The following is a 12,641-nucleotide window of genomic DNA, read 5'->3' on the forward strand; positions in this document are numbered from 1 at the left end:
TTGGGGCTAGCTAAATCCTGGGTGAAAGGGCTCTCTCAGCAGCTTTGACCAGGACTTCCGGAATAATTTCTGCCCTGGGCCAGTCTTTATGTTCCTTATCCAGTTTTTGGCATCCAGCATTTGAGGACAAACTTTTCTTTGGACTTTAGTTTTTATTGAGAAACCTGGGCTTCAAATAACTTGGACTACTTTGAAGCTCAGCACTGTGTGTGTCTTATTTCAGTAATTAAATACAAGTAAATGTCCTGCTGTATACTGAGATTTAACAGCAGCTAAATAGATATTTATTGATTGTCTGGCCATGAAATGCAATAGGCTTTAATAATTTGTTAATGTGATTTAGTAATACCTTGACTTGCTCTTATCAAATATTAAGAACCTCCTACTTCACAATTTTGAGCACTGCAAAATGCAGTGTTTACTTCTTGGAAATTTCCATCCTTCCACTAGTATGGAATAAACCTGAATCAAATATATGTAAGAGTGATACCCATAGAGGTGATCTTGATCTTTGGTGCCAGTAGGTCCCACAGAGAACTCTTCACTCTGTTTTTAAACACCTTGGAAGAAATTTTGCCATTTTGTTTAGAAGATCCAAAGTTTTGGGTTCTCTCACAAAGAGAAATTGACTCATTTGGATCCAGTTCAAATAGTCCTGTTCAGTTCTGTGGTGCAGACTGACCTGGTCTAAGGAAGGAATCCTTCCAGCCCCTCAGTCTGGTGATGAGTTCAAGTCTGAGTACATAACTGAGTGATGCCTTTAGTAAACATGTCCTCTGATAAACTTGTATCCTAATCTGTGTCCTGAGTCAAGTGATTATGGGTCTAGGCCATAATCTAGGAATGTATTTCCAGTGTTATCAGTGCAGGAGATTTATTCAGGTGTATTCTTAATTTGAGATTAACAGAAAAGAATTTGCTCAAAAAATAAATTGGATATGGTACTAAGGGGTCAAAAGTCAAAGACTTTATTATATCTGACTCTGGGTTAAACCTTCAGAACCTGAGAGACTTTCCCTGGGCTCTTTGATACTTGTTTTATTTAAAAATATTGCACCATCTAAAAAGAAAGAACAGTTCTTGCAAAAGATGCCACATAAATGGTGTGCTGGCACATCCTTCCTTTTCTGTGGATTTCCTCGTTTGTGCTCTGGCAGGCTTATCTTGATCTAAAACGAGTGCCTTCTTACAAATGATTAATGGTACTTATTTGAAGAGTCTGGAGATCAGTTGCTTCAAGGTGAGGCACAGAACATCTCTAAAACCAGAAAGGAGAATCTTTACACTGAGAACTTTTGTAAGAGTGTGGTTCCCATCCCAGATCTGTGCCCCCCACTGGCCCAAAATCTGTTGTGCGCAGCTGACATAAGAATTCCAGACTTGGTCTTTGGTGAGACCAGTGGGGGAGATGTGGAGTTGGAGAAAAATTAAAATTGTTCTGTATTTTAAGTCTTGGAAGCTTTTCTTCCTCCCAGCAATCATTCAGTCAGGACAGAATTTCAAAGTGTTTTTGTCAATTGCCATTCCTTGATGAGCCAGTCATTAGCACCACTGTGTTCTCCTTTGCTGGGGAATTAACCACTCCTGGTTTCCCTCCAGGAGGGTAAACAGAAAACATTACTTACAGCGATGGTTCACTCTGCAGTGCTACAGACAGGCCTTCCAAATTTCAGCCAGGTGCTGCCTTATTTGCTGGCCAACCTTCTTGTGGGCAGAATCTGACGAAGTTGAGTGGCAAAATTGCAAAACCCAGAGGCATCTTGAAGGCATCCTCTCACCTCTCTCATTTTCACTTCTGTTACTCTGGGGAAAGCCAGAAGTTGTCATTAGGTCAAAAGATCCTTTATAAGTATCATTATAAGCCTTCTTTCCTTGCAAGCTTTCTGAGCTGCCTAATGTTAGCCAGCCTTTTTCTTCCTTCAGCCTTTTTCTCACTTGCTTTAAGATAGTTATGGTCCCGCTGTTGTCTTCTGCACCGTTGCCCGTACCCTAAACACTGCACGAGAAGATTAAAAAATTTAATCTTTTCATAAATGCTCTCTCTATTCCAGAGTATTTCCAGTCTCAGCTCCTGTCATTTTCTCCCAACTTGGACTACCACAACCCTGACATCCCTGAATGGAGACAAGACGTTGGCAAAGTCATCAAGAGAGCTCTAGCACAGGTGAGCATCTGTTTCCTTGTCTGTACTAACATTGACTAGACTGTTGAAACATGCACTTTTTTTGACATGCTAGCTTAAAAGAATGGGTAGGCATAACAGTGATGACACTGTCAATAAAAATCAATAAAAAGCTTCTTAATATGCTGGATCTTTTTACAAAGCCGATCTGTATTGCTGATTTTGTGGAAATACTACAATTACTTTTATTAATACTTCTGTGTGCTTTTCAGCTTTTAATATCCCTGAGGATTTTGCAAATTCTAGGTTGTAATAGTATCATCATTATTCTTATTTTTCCAAGTTGATATGACAGTATGTACTGGTTTTTATTCCAAATATTTGGTTACTGTCACTATGTGTTGTTAAACAGCTGATCCACTTCATCCCAGAAGACAGACATTGTAGTATTCTGGATACATGAGGAAGATATTTTTATCTCTATCTGATAGTCAGGACTTCCACATGCAGCTAAGTGTGGCAACTTGGGAAGGTTTTAAAGCTCTACTCCCTTTCCAACTGGGGCAAAAAAATGAGGATTCAGAAGGAAAAATAAACTTACCTTAAAAATATCGGATAAAGAGAGACTTCTGTAGGTGGAAGATACTGAATCTTCCTTTGGGATTAATTAGAATATGTAAACTAGTACTCATATTCTTGCAGGAAAGGGGACAGAATAACTTACGATATCAAATAGTCAGGACTTCAGTTTTGAATGAAATTAGGAGCTAGATTTAGACAAGTTTTTGTGGGTTTTGCACTCTGTCAAAAATGTATCTTGTTGGGGTTTCTTTGCTTTAGCTACAGCTGTTCTTAGAAATGGAGGCTGATTATTTTTACTGGGAAAGTGCATTCCTGCTCAGCTTTTTTCATCTGCAGCCCACTCAAAATTCACAGTTGATAAGAGTTTCCTTGATTGTTTTTCCATCCTAAAAAAATGCTACTTTTATTTTTTAAACTGTTTTTCCCTTTTATTGTATTCAAAGTCAAGCTTGCAGGAGAGAAATAATTAGCCTGTAACTGCGAATGGTCAGAGAGAACAGTGGAAATCTTGTAGAAGTTCTTGCTTGTATGTCCCACCAGGAAATGGGCTGCCCCATTGGTACATCTTAGCTCTGGAGTGAGGCCATGGAGTTTGGGTTGGGACAGGACCAGAGAGCTGCTGATGGAGCTAATGAACCTCGTGTAGCAGCAGAGCATTTCTGAGGGAGGGGAGGCTTCCTGCCCTGCTGAGGACACATGGCTGGGATTTGGGGAGAGAGGGCAGCAGCCCCCGTGGGCGGGTTTCAGCTGTGTTTGCCTTGGTTCAGCAAACTGAGCAGCTCCTAGCACAGCCCTTCTGATCAACCCCAGGAGTAAATTCGCCCTCTGGAGATGTTGCTATTCATGTCTGGCAAATGTGGATCCCCTAACCTGATAATAGGAGGTGATTGCAGGCACTTTTCTTCATATTATCCCTGTTGGCTGCACATTTTCCAGTGGCTGCTCTGAGACAGACTCTCTGGATCTGACTTGGGGACTGTTATTCTTTTGTAGCAAGGAGGACTATATGGAACAGTCAGATCTGGAGACATGCTAGGTTTGGATTTTGGGTTGAGATCTTTGGATCCAGGGTTGTTGTCAAGCCTACATTCACTTCTAGAAAGGAAGCAGAGTGCATCTTTGGCAGAAGCTCAATTTCTGACCCACCAAATAGGCAGAACTTAGCTCATTAGGAGCACAACACCTACAGTGGAACTGGGAAATAACAATTTGATGGGAGTGCCATTTCTGGAAGTGAATGGAAACATAAGTAACAAAACAGCAGCTAGAGATCTCGTTTTTACTTTTCTTCTAGGTGACTGGTATCCCTGATGAGCAGATCCTGGTAGCTTTGTTCCCTGGGCTGCCTACTTCTGCTGAACTCTTCATACTGCCCCACAAAAACACAACAGAGAGGAGGAAAAGCAGCGAGGCTGATCTGGAGCAAGTAAGGAAAGAAGGATTCATGGAACATTTATTCCTGTCATGTTGTTTGCAGACGGGTCCCTGAAGCTGCACAGCTTTGGAAGTGCTTACAATAAGTGTGATGGGAATGGATGCATCTGGGACTGTGGCAGTATAGTTTATGGCATTAAAGAAAATTATTTTCAGAGGAAAACCAGGATTTTCTAATACCTCACTGAGATGTGTCATAGTCTACCACTAGCAGAGATTCCTCCTAAATCAGTGGAGTGTCCTTTTCACAGTAGTTACAGCCAAAGGAACCTTGAATATGTACTCCCTCTACTCCCTGGAGGAATGCTAATAAAGGGAGGCCAAAGCAGCAAGATAATATACTGAGGTTTACTAAAAATAAATCAGACTCTTCAGCTCATAGATCACCAAAAACAAGACCTCTTTTTTTATTTTTTTTTTCCTGCAGCAGTGACTGGCCTGTGCAAACTATATTTGGAAGTTACAATATCCATCCATTTAGATAAATAGGTAATTACAGTGATGAATAGCAACAGTGATATGCAGGCAAGGAAAGAACAACAGCAATGAGCTGCTGAAGCTTTCCTGTTAGAATTACCGAGTGATTAAATCAGGTCTATAAAGGCAAAGGAGTGAAGTACTGCTGGAAAGGCTGTTTGGCTCTAGCCAATGTTCTTGCATGCAGCATTTTTACAGTGTGCAAACAATGTGCGAGCCCATTGCCAAGTAACTCTTGAAAGTTTGGCTCAAACATTAAATTATTTAGAGAACTGGTGAATTCAGTGGAAATTCTTGTCACCCACTGGTAAAATCAGTCCCTGCAGAGTAGTTCCTTTGTCCTAGGAAGTTATCAAAGCTGGTCTCTTAAATTTATGGTAGTCAGTGTGCAGGAAAGATGCATTGAAGTGGGAAGGTTTCAAAAGCTTTTTGGAGAGATGGTCTTGAAGTAATTTCTGTCCTCTTCAGTAGGACCTACCAGTATTAAAACTCCTCCTGAGCAAGCTGGTGTGTCAATATTTCATATATCAGTGTTGTGCTGACATCTCAATTAGATTTCTGACTAATTGACTATGAGGCCTAAAGCTCTAGTGCTCTAATTTTAGTTGATAGTCTACTCAGTTGTACTTTGGCACCTGTTGTTGGCTTCTGCTTGAGGAGCTCTGCCTGGAGAGTAGGTCGTTAGAGCTACTCATTAGCTGTGCCCTGTCCATCAGAACTACTCTGTGGAGATCAGGTATTAACAAACTGATGGTCCAGGGTGATGTGCTGAGTATTTGCTCTGGGGCAGCCAAATAACACATCAGGCCTGGGTTGTTGATCAGCTCAGCAATTCCAGTATATCCAGTCCAAGGCCCCTGTTCTTAGTGAAGGAGAAATATGGCAAATTTTCCATTGACCTAAAGTGGATTGTCTTGTCTTCAACAGCCTATTTAAATAGAAGCTACATGAAAAGATCAATGGGAATAAAGAAATGTAGGTCTGGGTTGCCTAATTTAGTTTCATTATCCACTGATGAAAGGCCAATATGTCAATGATTTCCAAACACATTTGATCAAACTTAAAAAATATTGTGGAAGATGAAAAGGCCCTTAGTTATTTTCCCTCTTCCTGTAGCTCCCCAAAATAGAAAAAAAAAATTGCTAACCTTCTAGATTTGCTTCCCAGGTATAATAACATATAATGATATGATATGATATGATATGATATGATGATATGATATGATAGCATACAATGAGAGTCTCATAAGTTCTGTAAGGGAGACTTACATGCAATGACATCCAGTTCCACCTAAAGCACATGTGCATTTCTCTCCACTTCCCCAGGCCCTGCTGAAGCCAGTAAGAGATGTCTGCCACTATTCACAGGCTTTGTGTATTCCTGAATATTCTCCAGACTTTGCCATCTTCAATGCTGTAACTGTTGTATCTCTTCTTATTTCACCAGGTGGTAGAAATCCTTTTTAATGCTCTCAACCAGAACCTGGTCCAGTTTGAACTGAAGCCTGGTGTTGAAGTGGTTGTGTATGTCACTCAGTTAACGTTAGGTGAGTGTGGGGTCAAAGGCACAGCTGTGGTTCTCCTGAGGCTCCAGACAACCCCAGGATTATCACTCTACATCACAGCACTCACAGTTGTGGCACTGGGCTGTGTGCCAATTGAGACATTTTGGTAGAAGCAGGAAGTGTTAAAACCAACCCATCAGGGGCATCTTCATGCTCCAGTTCGTACAAGTATAAAAAGTACCTTGTGAGAGTTCCCTGTGGCTTAATTAACAAGTGCATTGGTGTTTTTTGAGTGTTTTAGAAAACCAGGTGAATGGTGTTCTATTAAGTCCTTATTGAGCACCTGTGGAATTCAGTGGGATATTACTAAGTTTCATGGATGTTGGGTTAAATCCTTATAGCAAAGAGCTTGTTACTGTTATGACTAGCTGAGAAGCTTTAAAGGGGAAGAGTACTCAGGAGAAGATTGAGGCCTCTTACAGGGAATATTAACTTCCAAAAATTAGAACTTATTTAAATTTCAACACTGCCTATCTCCATTTTTGCACAAAGTAACAAAAAGGTACTTTAAGTTTTGTCAGTCCCTTTACTTTAAACCAGCCTAGTGTGAAGGTCTCAGCTATTGATGAAACAGTGACGGTTACAAAGAAGGTGATGGATTTATTTTTGCCCTTACTTTTTATGACTGCCCTTGCAATTGTCTGAAATGTCGGATCTCGTGCAAGTGCCCTTGCTGATAACCTCTCTGAAAGATTGGGATTCATATCCCACAGTAATACACTGCAGCTTCTTCTCAGAGAGCCAAGAGCTGGGCTAAATCAAGGCTCATGACCTTTCCTACAAAAAGGTAATGCCTTTTTACCTTCACTCTCTAACTGCTCCTTTGGAATGTGAGTCAGATGCTAATGGGAGTAGCCTGAAACTGATTAATTTGCAAAACTGGGAGTACAATACAATGTCTGAGGTCTCCAGGTGGCTGGAATTCTCCAGAATCTGGCTTGGTTCTAGCAAGGTGCTGCATTTAAATTATATTTTGCAGCTATTCTTGTGCCCTCTGCAGTGTAGGTGCTGTATTTGTTTCATGACCATTCCCATAGTGTTTTGACTTGGATGAAATGATAGACTTTCCCGCAAAAGTGTCAGAAGTATTAGCAGCAGAATACTGGCAGGATCAGACTTTTAGGTGTGGAAATTTGGCAGTGAAAGCAGAACTGACTCTATTTGCATGACTTTGTCCCAGTCTTCAGGGTAACAGGAAAAGAATAGAGAATAGTAAAACACCAAAGCCAAATATTTATGCAAAATGAGAAACACTCAGCTGCTACTTATAATCATTCGTGCATCATTAGAGACTTCTCATCAGGCACTTGATCTCAGCACAGTGCTCAGGCCATTAAGATGGTGTGCTCTGATGAGCTCTTGGAATAGCTGCATAAACAAAGTATAGGAATATACTGTATTTAGCCAGCCAAAATGTCAAGGATCAAAACCTCCAAAATATTATAATATATTGTGTGCTTGGATCCAGGATTTTTGCTTTGGGCTCTTGCACATTATGAAAACTGTCTCAATTTAAAAGTCTCTAAGGTCCTATCCAAGGATGGACCTTGAGGCTTGTCACAAGAGTAGATCTCTCTCACATGTGAGGTAGATGAATATCCTTGGAAGATGGGAGTAGTGCTGTTCATTTATGCTCTAAGGTATCTTTTCCAAAAGGGAATAGATATGTATTAAGCCATGCTTCATAAAATTAATTTCCACTCTAGTACCTGGAAAAACCTGAAAAGTAATAGCCCAGAATGTTAATACAGGAGTGATTGGGCATTCAGCTGAGCATGGCTTGCTGTGCCTTTTTACTCAGGGATGTCAGACTGTACTGTCTTGAGAAAGGGCCTTGACTTCTGAAGGACAGGAGAACCAGTTTGTTTCCTACTGATTGATCTCGCCAAAGCAGATGTGACAGAGTTGAGCTCAACTCTCAGTAGTTAATGTGTTTCTTTGTAATATCCCACAAATGTAATGCTTGGCTTTTCCTCCTGCAGCACCCCTTGTGGATTCCAGCTCAAGTCACAGCAGTTCAGCAATGCTAATGTTGTTGTCAGTGGTGTTTGTGGGCTTGGCTGTTTTTTTAATCTACAAATTCAAGAGGTAAGTTGAAAAACTTTGGGATGGGAGGAAGAGACTCTGGGAGGTTTACAGGAAACCTGGGCAGAGCTGTGCCTGAATTGCAAATGTAGAGTGAACTATGCTGGCCTGAGGCTTAGATGAATGTAATTGCCTATTTCTGATACTTAGAGAGAAAACCATCTACTGCTGTTTCACACAACGTTGGTGCTCCAAAATTTCACCAAGAGCTCAGAAATCATCTTCTGCCTCAGCAGATGTATTTAAACCACAGACCAGAAATGGAAACCTTTGTGCTCACTGAGTACTGAGATACACAAAGCAAGTTCAGTCAAAAACCACATGATGAATGACTTCAAACAGTCTATACCCACCTGCCCAGCTGCCTTGGTGCAGCAACATCTCATTTATATCTTGCAAAGTGAACAGGTTAATCTTGCAGAGGAACAGGTGTGTTTATGTTAAAGGTGGGAGACTCAAAGCCAGAAAAATTTGAGTAAAGCATCAAAATGCCTTTGGGAATATGTGCTGAGATTTACCTTGACAGATGTTAATATAAACCTTTTGCTTCCAGACAGCAGGCAGGACCAGGTCTGGCCCATGGCACTTGGCTGCTGCAAGCTGTGAAACAAAATATGTGATAAGAATGGCATGTTTGCGGAAGGTCTGCTTTATGAGGATATATTTTGGGCAGATGGAGCTCCTTAGCAGGAGCTTTGCATTCACTGCAGTACTTAGAGTATAAAATGGTCTGTGTGCCTAGATCTTGACCAGTGGCAAATATTGTGTAAGAAACATAAGCTGAGTCTGACTTTAAATTAAATAAATAAAACTTTCTGGACATAATAGTTCCTCTAAATGAAAAACTAGAGCTTTTCCTGTCCAGATTCCATCTTAATGTTGCTTCCTCCAGCTTTTCTGCCCCCCAGTATAAGGCTAGTATTCTCTAAGGCTGTTAGTGGGGTACAAACAATACTAAAAAATTAAATTATATGATAAGACAGGGATCTATCCTAATCTCCAGGTTTAAAGTTTCCTCCTTGCTAACATCTTGCATTAACCATTGTCCTAATCAGTGAGTGGCACTCCTTGTAGTGCTTGATCCTGTGCACCCTGCTAACTGTTATGCAGCTCCCACTGATTTCGGTGGCACAGGACAATTTCTGGGGAAGGCATCTGTGTGACTCTGCTCAGATGCAGATTTTAAGGCCTTCAGCATGACCTCCTTTTGCGGCCTGAAATCCCCTCTCTGCTTCTGTAAGGTGGAATGCAGCTTTCCAGGAAAATGGGATTTGTTTAGGGCATCATTTTAATAGTGTGCTGGGGAGGCAGCTGATGATTGCCCTCACACCCAGATGTAGGATGAGGAAGGCAAAGAAATCTTCCAAGGAGATGTGACAAGATGTAGGTACAACCCTGTGTAAGACATACTTTCCCTTGTGTCTTGGTGAGATGGTTTCCTACGTTTGGCCTGATGTCCTTGGCCCTGTGGTCAGCAGTTACCAGGTAGAAGGGTCTTTATACTCCAGCTGACAGGGAGCAGTGAGGAGCTTGTTAATGCACTTTGCTTTGTCACTCTCTGGGTCATGTTCTGCTACTACAGCTCATAAAACTGACCCTTGTATCACTTAAGCACCCTGAGCTTTGAGTATAGCAGCCATCAGCCTTCTATTGTGCTCTAGGGCTATGGAGATCCTGCCTTGTTAAAATCCATCTGAAAGTTGATTGTGTTACAAATTATGAGTGAAGAGGAAGGTGGTTAAATCATCAGTTTTGCTTAGTCCAAAACCTTATTAATTGGCTGTACCCTCTTATCTCTCTGTCCCAAAGGGGAAAAACCCAGGTCAAATTGACAAAGTTTAGGATAAGTAATATACACAGAGTGTTCTCAATTTGATTTTTCGGAACAGAAAGCAACTTTTCAGCTCTGTCTAAAACCCCTGGCTCAGTGGAGCAGAGGTGAGAGCATGCAATGATTCTTAATGGAAAAAGGGGAGCAAACCCAAAAGCTTTCCTGTAGCTCTCAGTGATGCAGAGGTCCATTAGCCACGTGTACTTGTTTGATTACTGGTGGTCCCAGCCTGAATACAGAACTTCTGCTTACAGGGAAAGGTCATGGGAGAGCATAGGCTGACATGATTTTTTAATTCTACAGATTCATAGATTTGCTGCTTTGCTGGTTTGCACACAAACTCCTTATTATGTGTCCATCAATTTATAGACTCAGCAGGCATGTTAAACACTGCTTCCAGAGAGATGCTTATTGAAGTCCCAGGGGAACAGGAAGGAAGAGGGGAAAAGTATGGAAATAATCTGTAAAAAAGTTGTTTCTTTTCTGGAAGATCGAGCATGTATCAGTCAATACAGTGTGTGTATGAGTGCTGAGCAGTGGTGGGGCTGCAGGGCAGTCCATGTGTGTCCTTGGACAGCAGTGCTTGTGTGTGCTCAGAGTGATGTGGTTGTGGCCACCTGTGTCTGTGCTGGATTAGATATTTTGGAATTCATTCACTTATGTAGACCCATCCCAGTTTCTTTTTTCTCTTAACTCTCTGAAGTGCCTTGGCTCTCTGCCTCACAATTCTAAAGAGATTTTCTCACCTTTCCACTCGAAGTTCAGAGACGATTGCTACTCTGCTGTTGCATGGTTTGGAAGTAGAACCAAGTCTTCCACTTTCTCCAGGCATGTTCTCATGTCTCTATACCTCTGCAGACAAATTCTGGTTCCTTAGATCCTATGGGAATGCATTAGTTTTCATTCATTTCCTGTGTAGTTCCTACATCTTCTCGTGGCATTTAAGGCATATAGAAGGTAGGAGAAAGGGAGAAGATTAAGAGAATTGTCAGCTGCTGCTAAATATCCCAAATATGTCCTGGCTTGATGCTGGTTAAGAACAGAATGCCAAATCAAGCCAATAGCACAAGTTGGTTGAGGCCAGAACTTCACTGGAGTAAAATCAGCATAGATCTATTGAATTCATGAGAACTGAGGCAATTTCCACAGCTTTCAGCCTCTGACATATCCAACAGCAGATAGATCGACATAAAGATATGGCATTTTATATTACTTCTTTTGAACCATCTTCTTCTCTCTCACTCCTGTGTGCTATAAGGAGCTCAAAATATTCTCCAAATTTTTCTTATTGGAGCAGTGTGAACTGCATGGCACAAAGACTTTCTAAGTGCATTAGGAAAAACAGTCAACTTCCAACAGGCAATGCAGATAATCCTGGCAACCTCCATGATGCTTAACACATTCCTTTTCAAGTCTCTCATTTTAAACTTGCATTCCTCCAGGGATTACTACCTGTCTGTCTAGGCCTGTATAATCTGTCTACCTAACTGACTCTCAAGGATATCATTCTAGCAGGCCAAGGTAACTTTGCTTGGGAGAAGGAGGAAGAAATAATTCCTTCACTTCCTTGGCTTCCTGAGCAGCAAGGAAAAATAAATCTCTGCAAACTTGCATGATCCATAGCATGACAAACTGGTTTTTGCAATAGAATGGTAACAAATAGACTTTGGATGGGTGTTATGAGGTCCAAATTCTTTCTGACTCTGAGGCAGTAACAATTCTTTATAACTCTCTCATATGTGGCAATTTCTTCTGAGTCAGTGTGGGCCTGTCTACAGCAACAAGCCCAGCAATTTGTTTGCTCAGTTGATACTAGTGCCAAATTGATTTTTACTTTTAGTTTCCAATGCAACACTGATCATATAATAAATACTGAGAGAGTTGACAATTGCAGCTGATTGTACTTAGTTGATTGCTGCTCTCTGAGCTGAGTGCAGTGTCCACTGTGTGCATGATTTCTCATTTAAAAGGGCAGAACGTTGAAGTGTGCAGCTGAGGGAGCCTTTGTGCACATGATAGGAAAACAAAGGCCTGAGGTCTGGGGTACTTTTAGGCTGTTATTGGAATTAGTGGATGCTAAGGGCACTTTCAGAGATGAACATCTGTGTGGTACTTTCACCATTCTGAGAGCTCATACTTTGCATCACTGCCAGTGCTGCATTTCTGGGATTTGGTCTCAGCTTAGTTTGTCTCATTAATGAATGATGTGCTGAGGATCCCTGTGTTACAAAACATAACCTCTCATTTTCCTTTCCTGTGCAGGAAAATCCCTTGGATTAACATCTATGCCCAGGTTCAGCATGACAAAGAGCAGGAAATGATTGGCTCTGTCAGCCAAAGTGAAAATGCCCCCAAAATCACCCTGAGTGAGTTCACAGATCCTGAGGAGCTGATGGACAAAGAGCTGGACACACGAGTGATGGGTGAGATACAGCCCTCAGCTGAGTTTTGTTTCACAGTCTGGGTGAAGATGTTGCTCTTTTGGGTATTAGGAGAGGCAGTGACTGTGACCCCAGGTAAAAGGAGAGCCCTGAGACACTGAGATA

At 41.4% G+C, this 12,641-nt stretch overlaps 1 protein-coding gene and 1 long non-coding RNA gene across 2 annotated transcripts in view; one reads left to right on the forward strand and one right to left on the reverse strand.

The window, feature by feature from the left end:
- The window catches only part of LOC310912356, a 424,676-nt gene that overhangs the window by 323,858 nt on the left and 88,177 nt on the right, over positions 1-12,641 (reverse strand). The window lies entirely within an intron of this gene.
- Positions 1-12,641, forward strand: part of SORCS3 (sortilin related VPS10 domain containing receptor 3) — a 269,719-nt gene that overhangs the window by 256,475 nt on the left and 603 nt on the right. The window contains exons 22-26 of the mRNA XM_083866873.1: positions 2,052-2,164; positions 3,999-4,130; positions 6,062-6,161; positions 8,162-8,267; positions 12,358-12,518. Coding sequence (XP_083722999.1) covers positions 2,052-2,164; positions 3,999-4,130; positions 6,062-6,161; positions 8,162-8,267; positions 12,358-12,518 — 612 coding nt within the window. The remainder of the gene's footprint in view (positions 1-2,051; positions 2,165-3,998; positions 4,131-6,061; positions 6,162-8,161; positions 8,268-12,357; positions 12,519-12,641) is intronic.

This window comes from Zosterops lateralis (genome assembly GCF_965231275.1).
Source record: "Zosterops lateralis genome assembly, chromosome: 8".
NCBI classification, from domain to species: Eukaryota; Metazoa; Chordata; class Aves; order Passeriformes; family Zosteropidae; genus Zosterops; species Zosterops lateralis.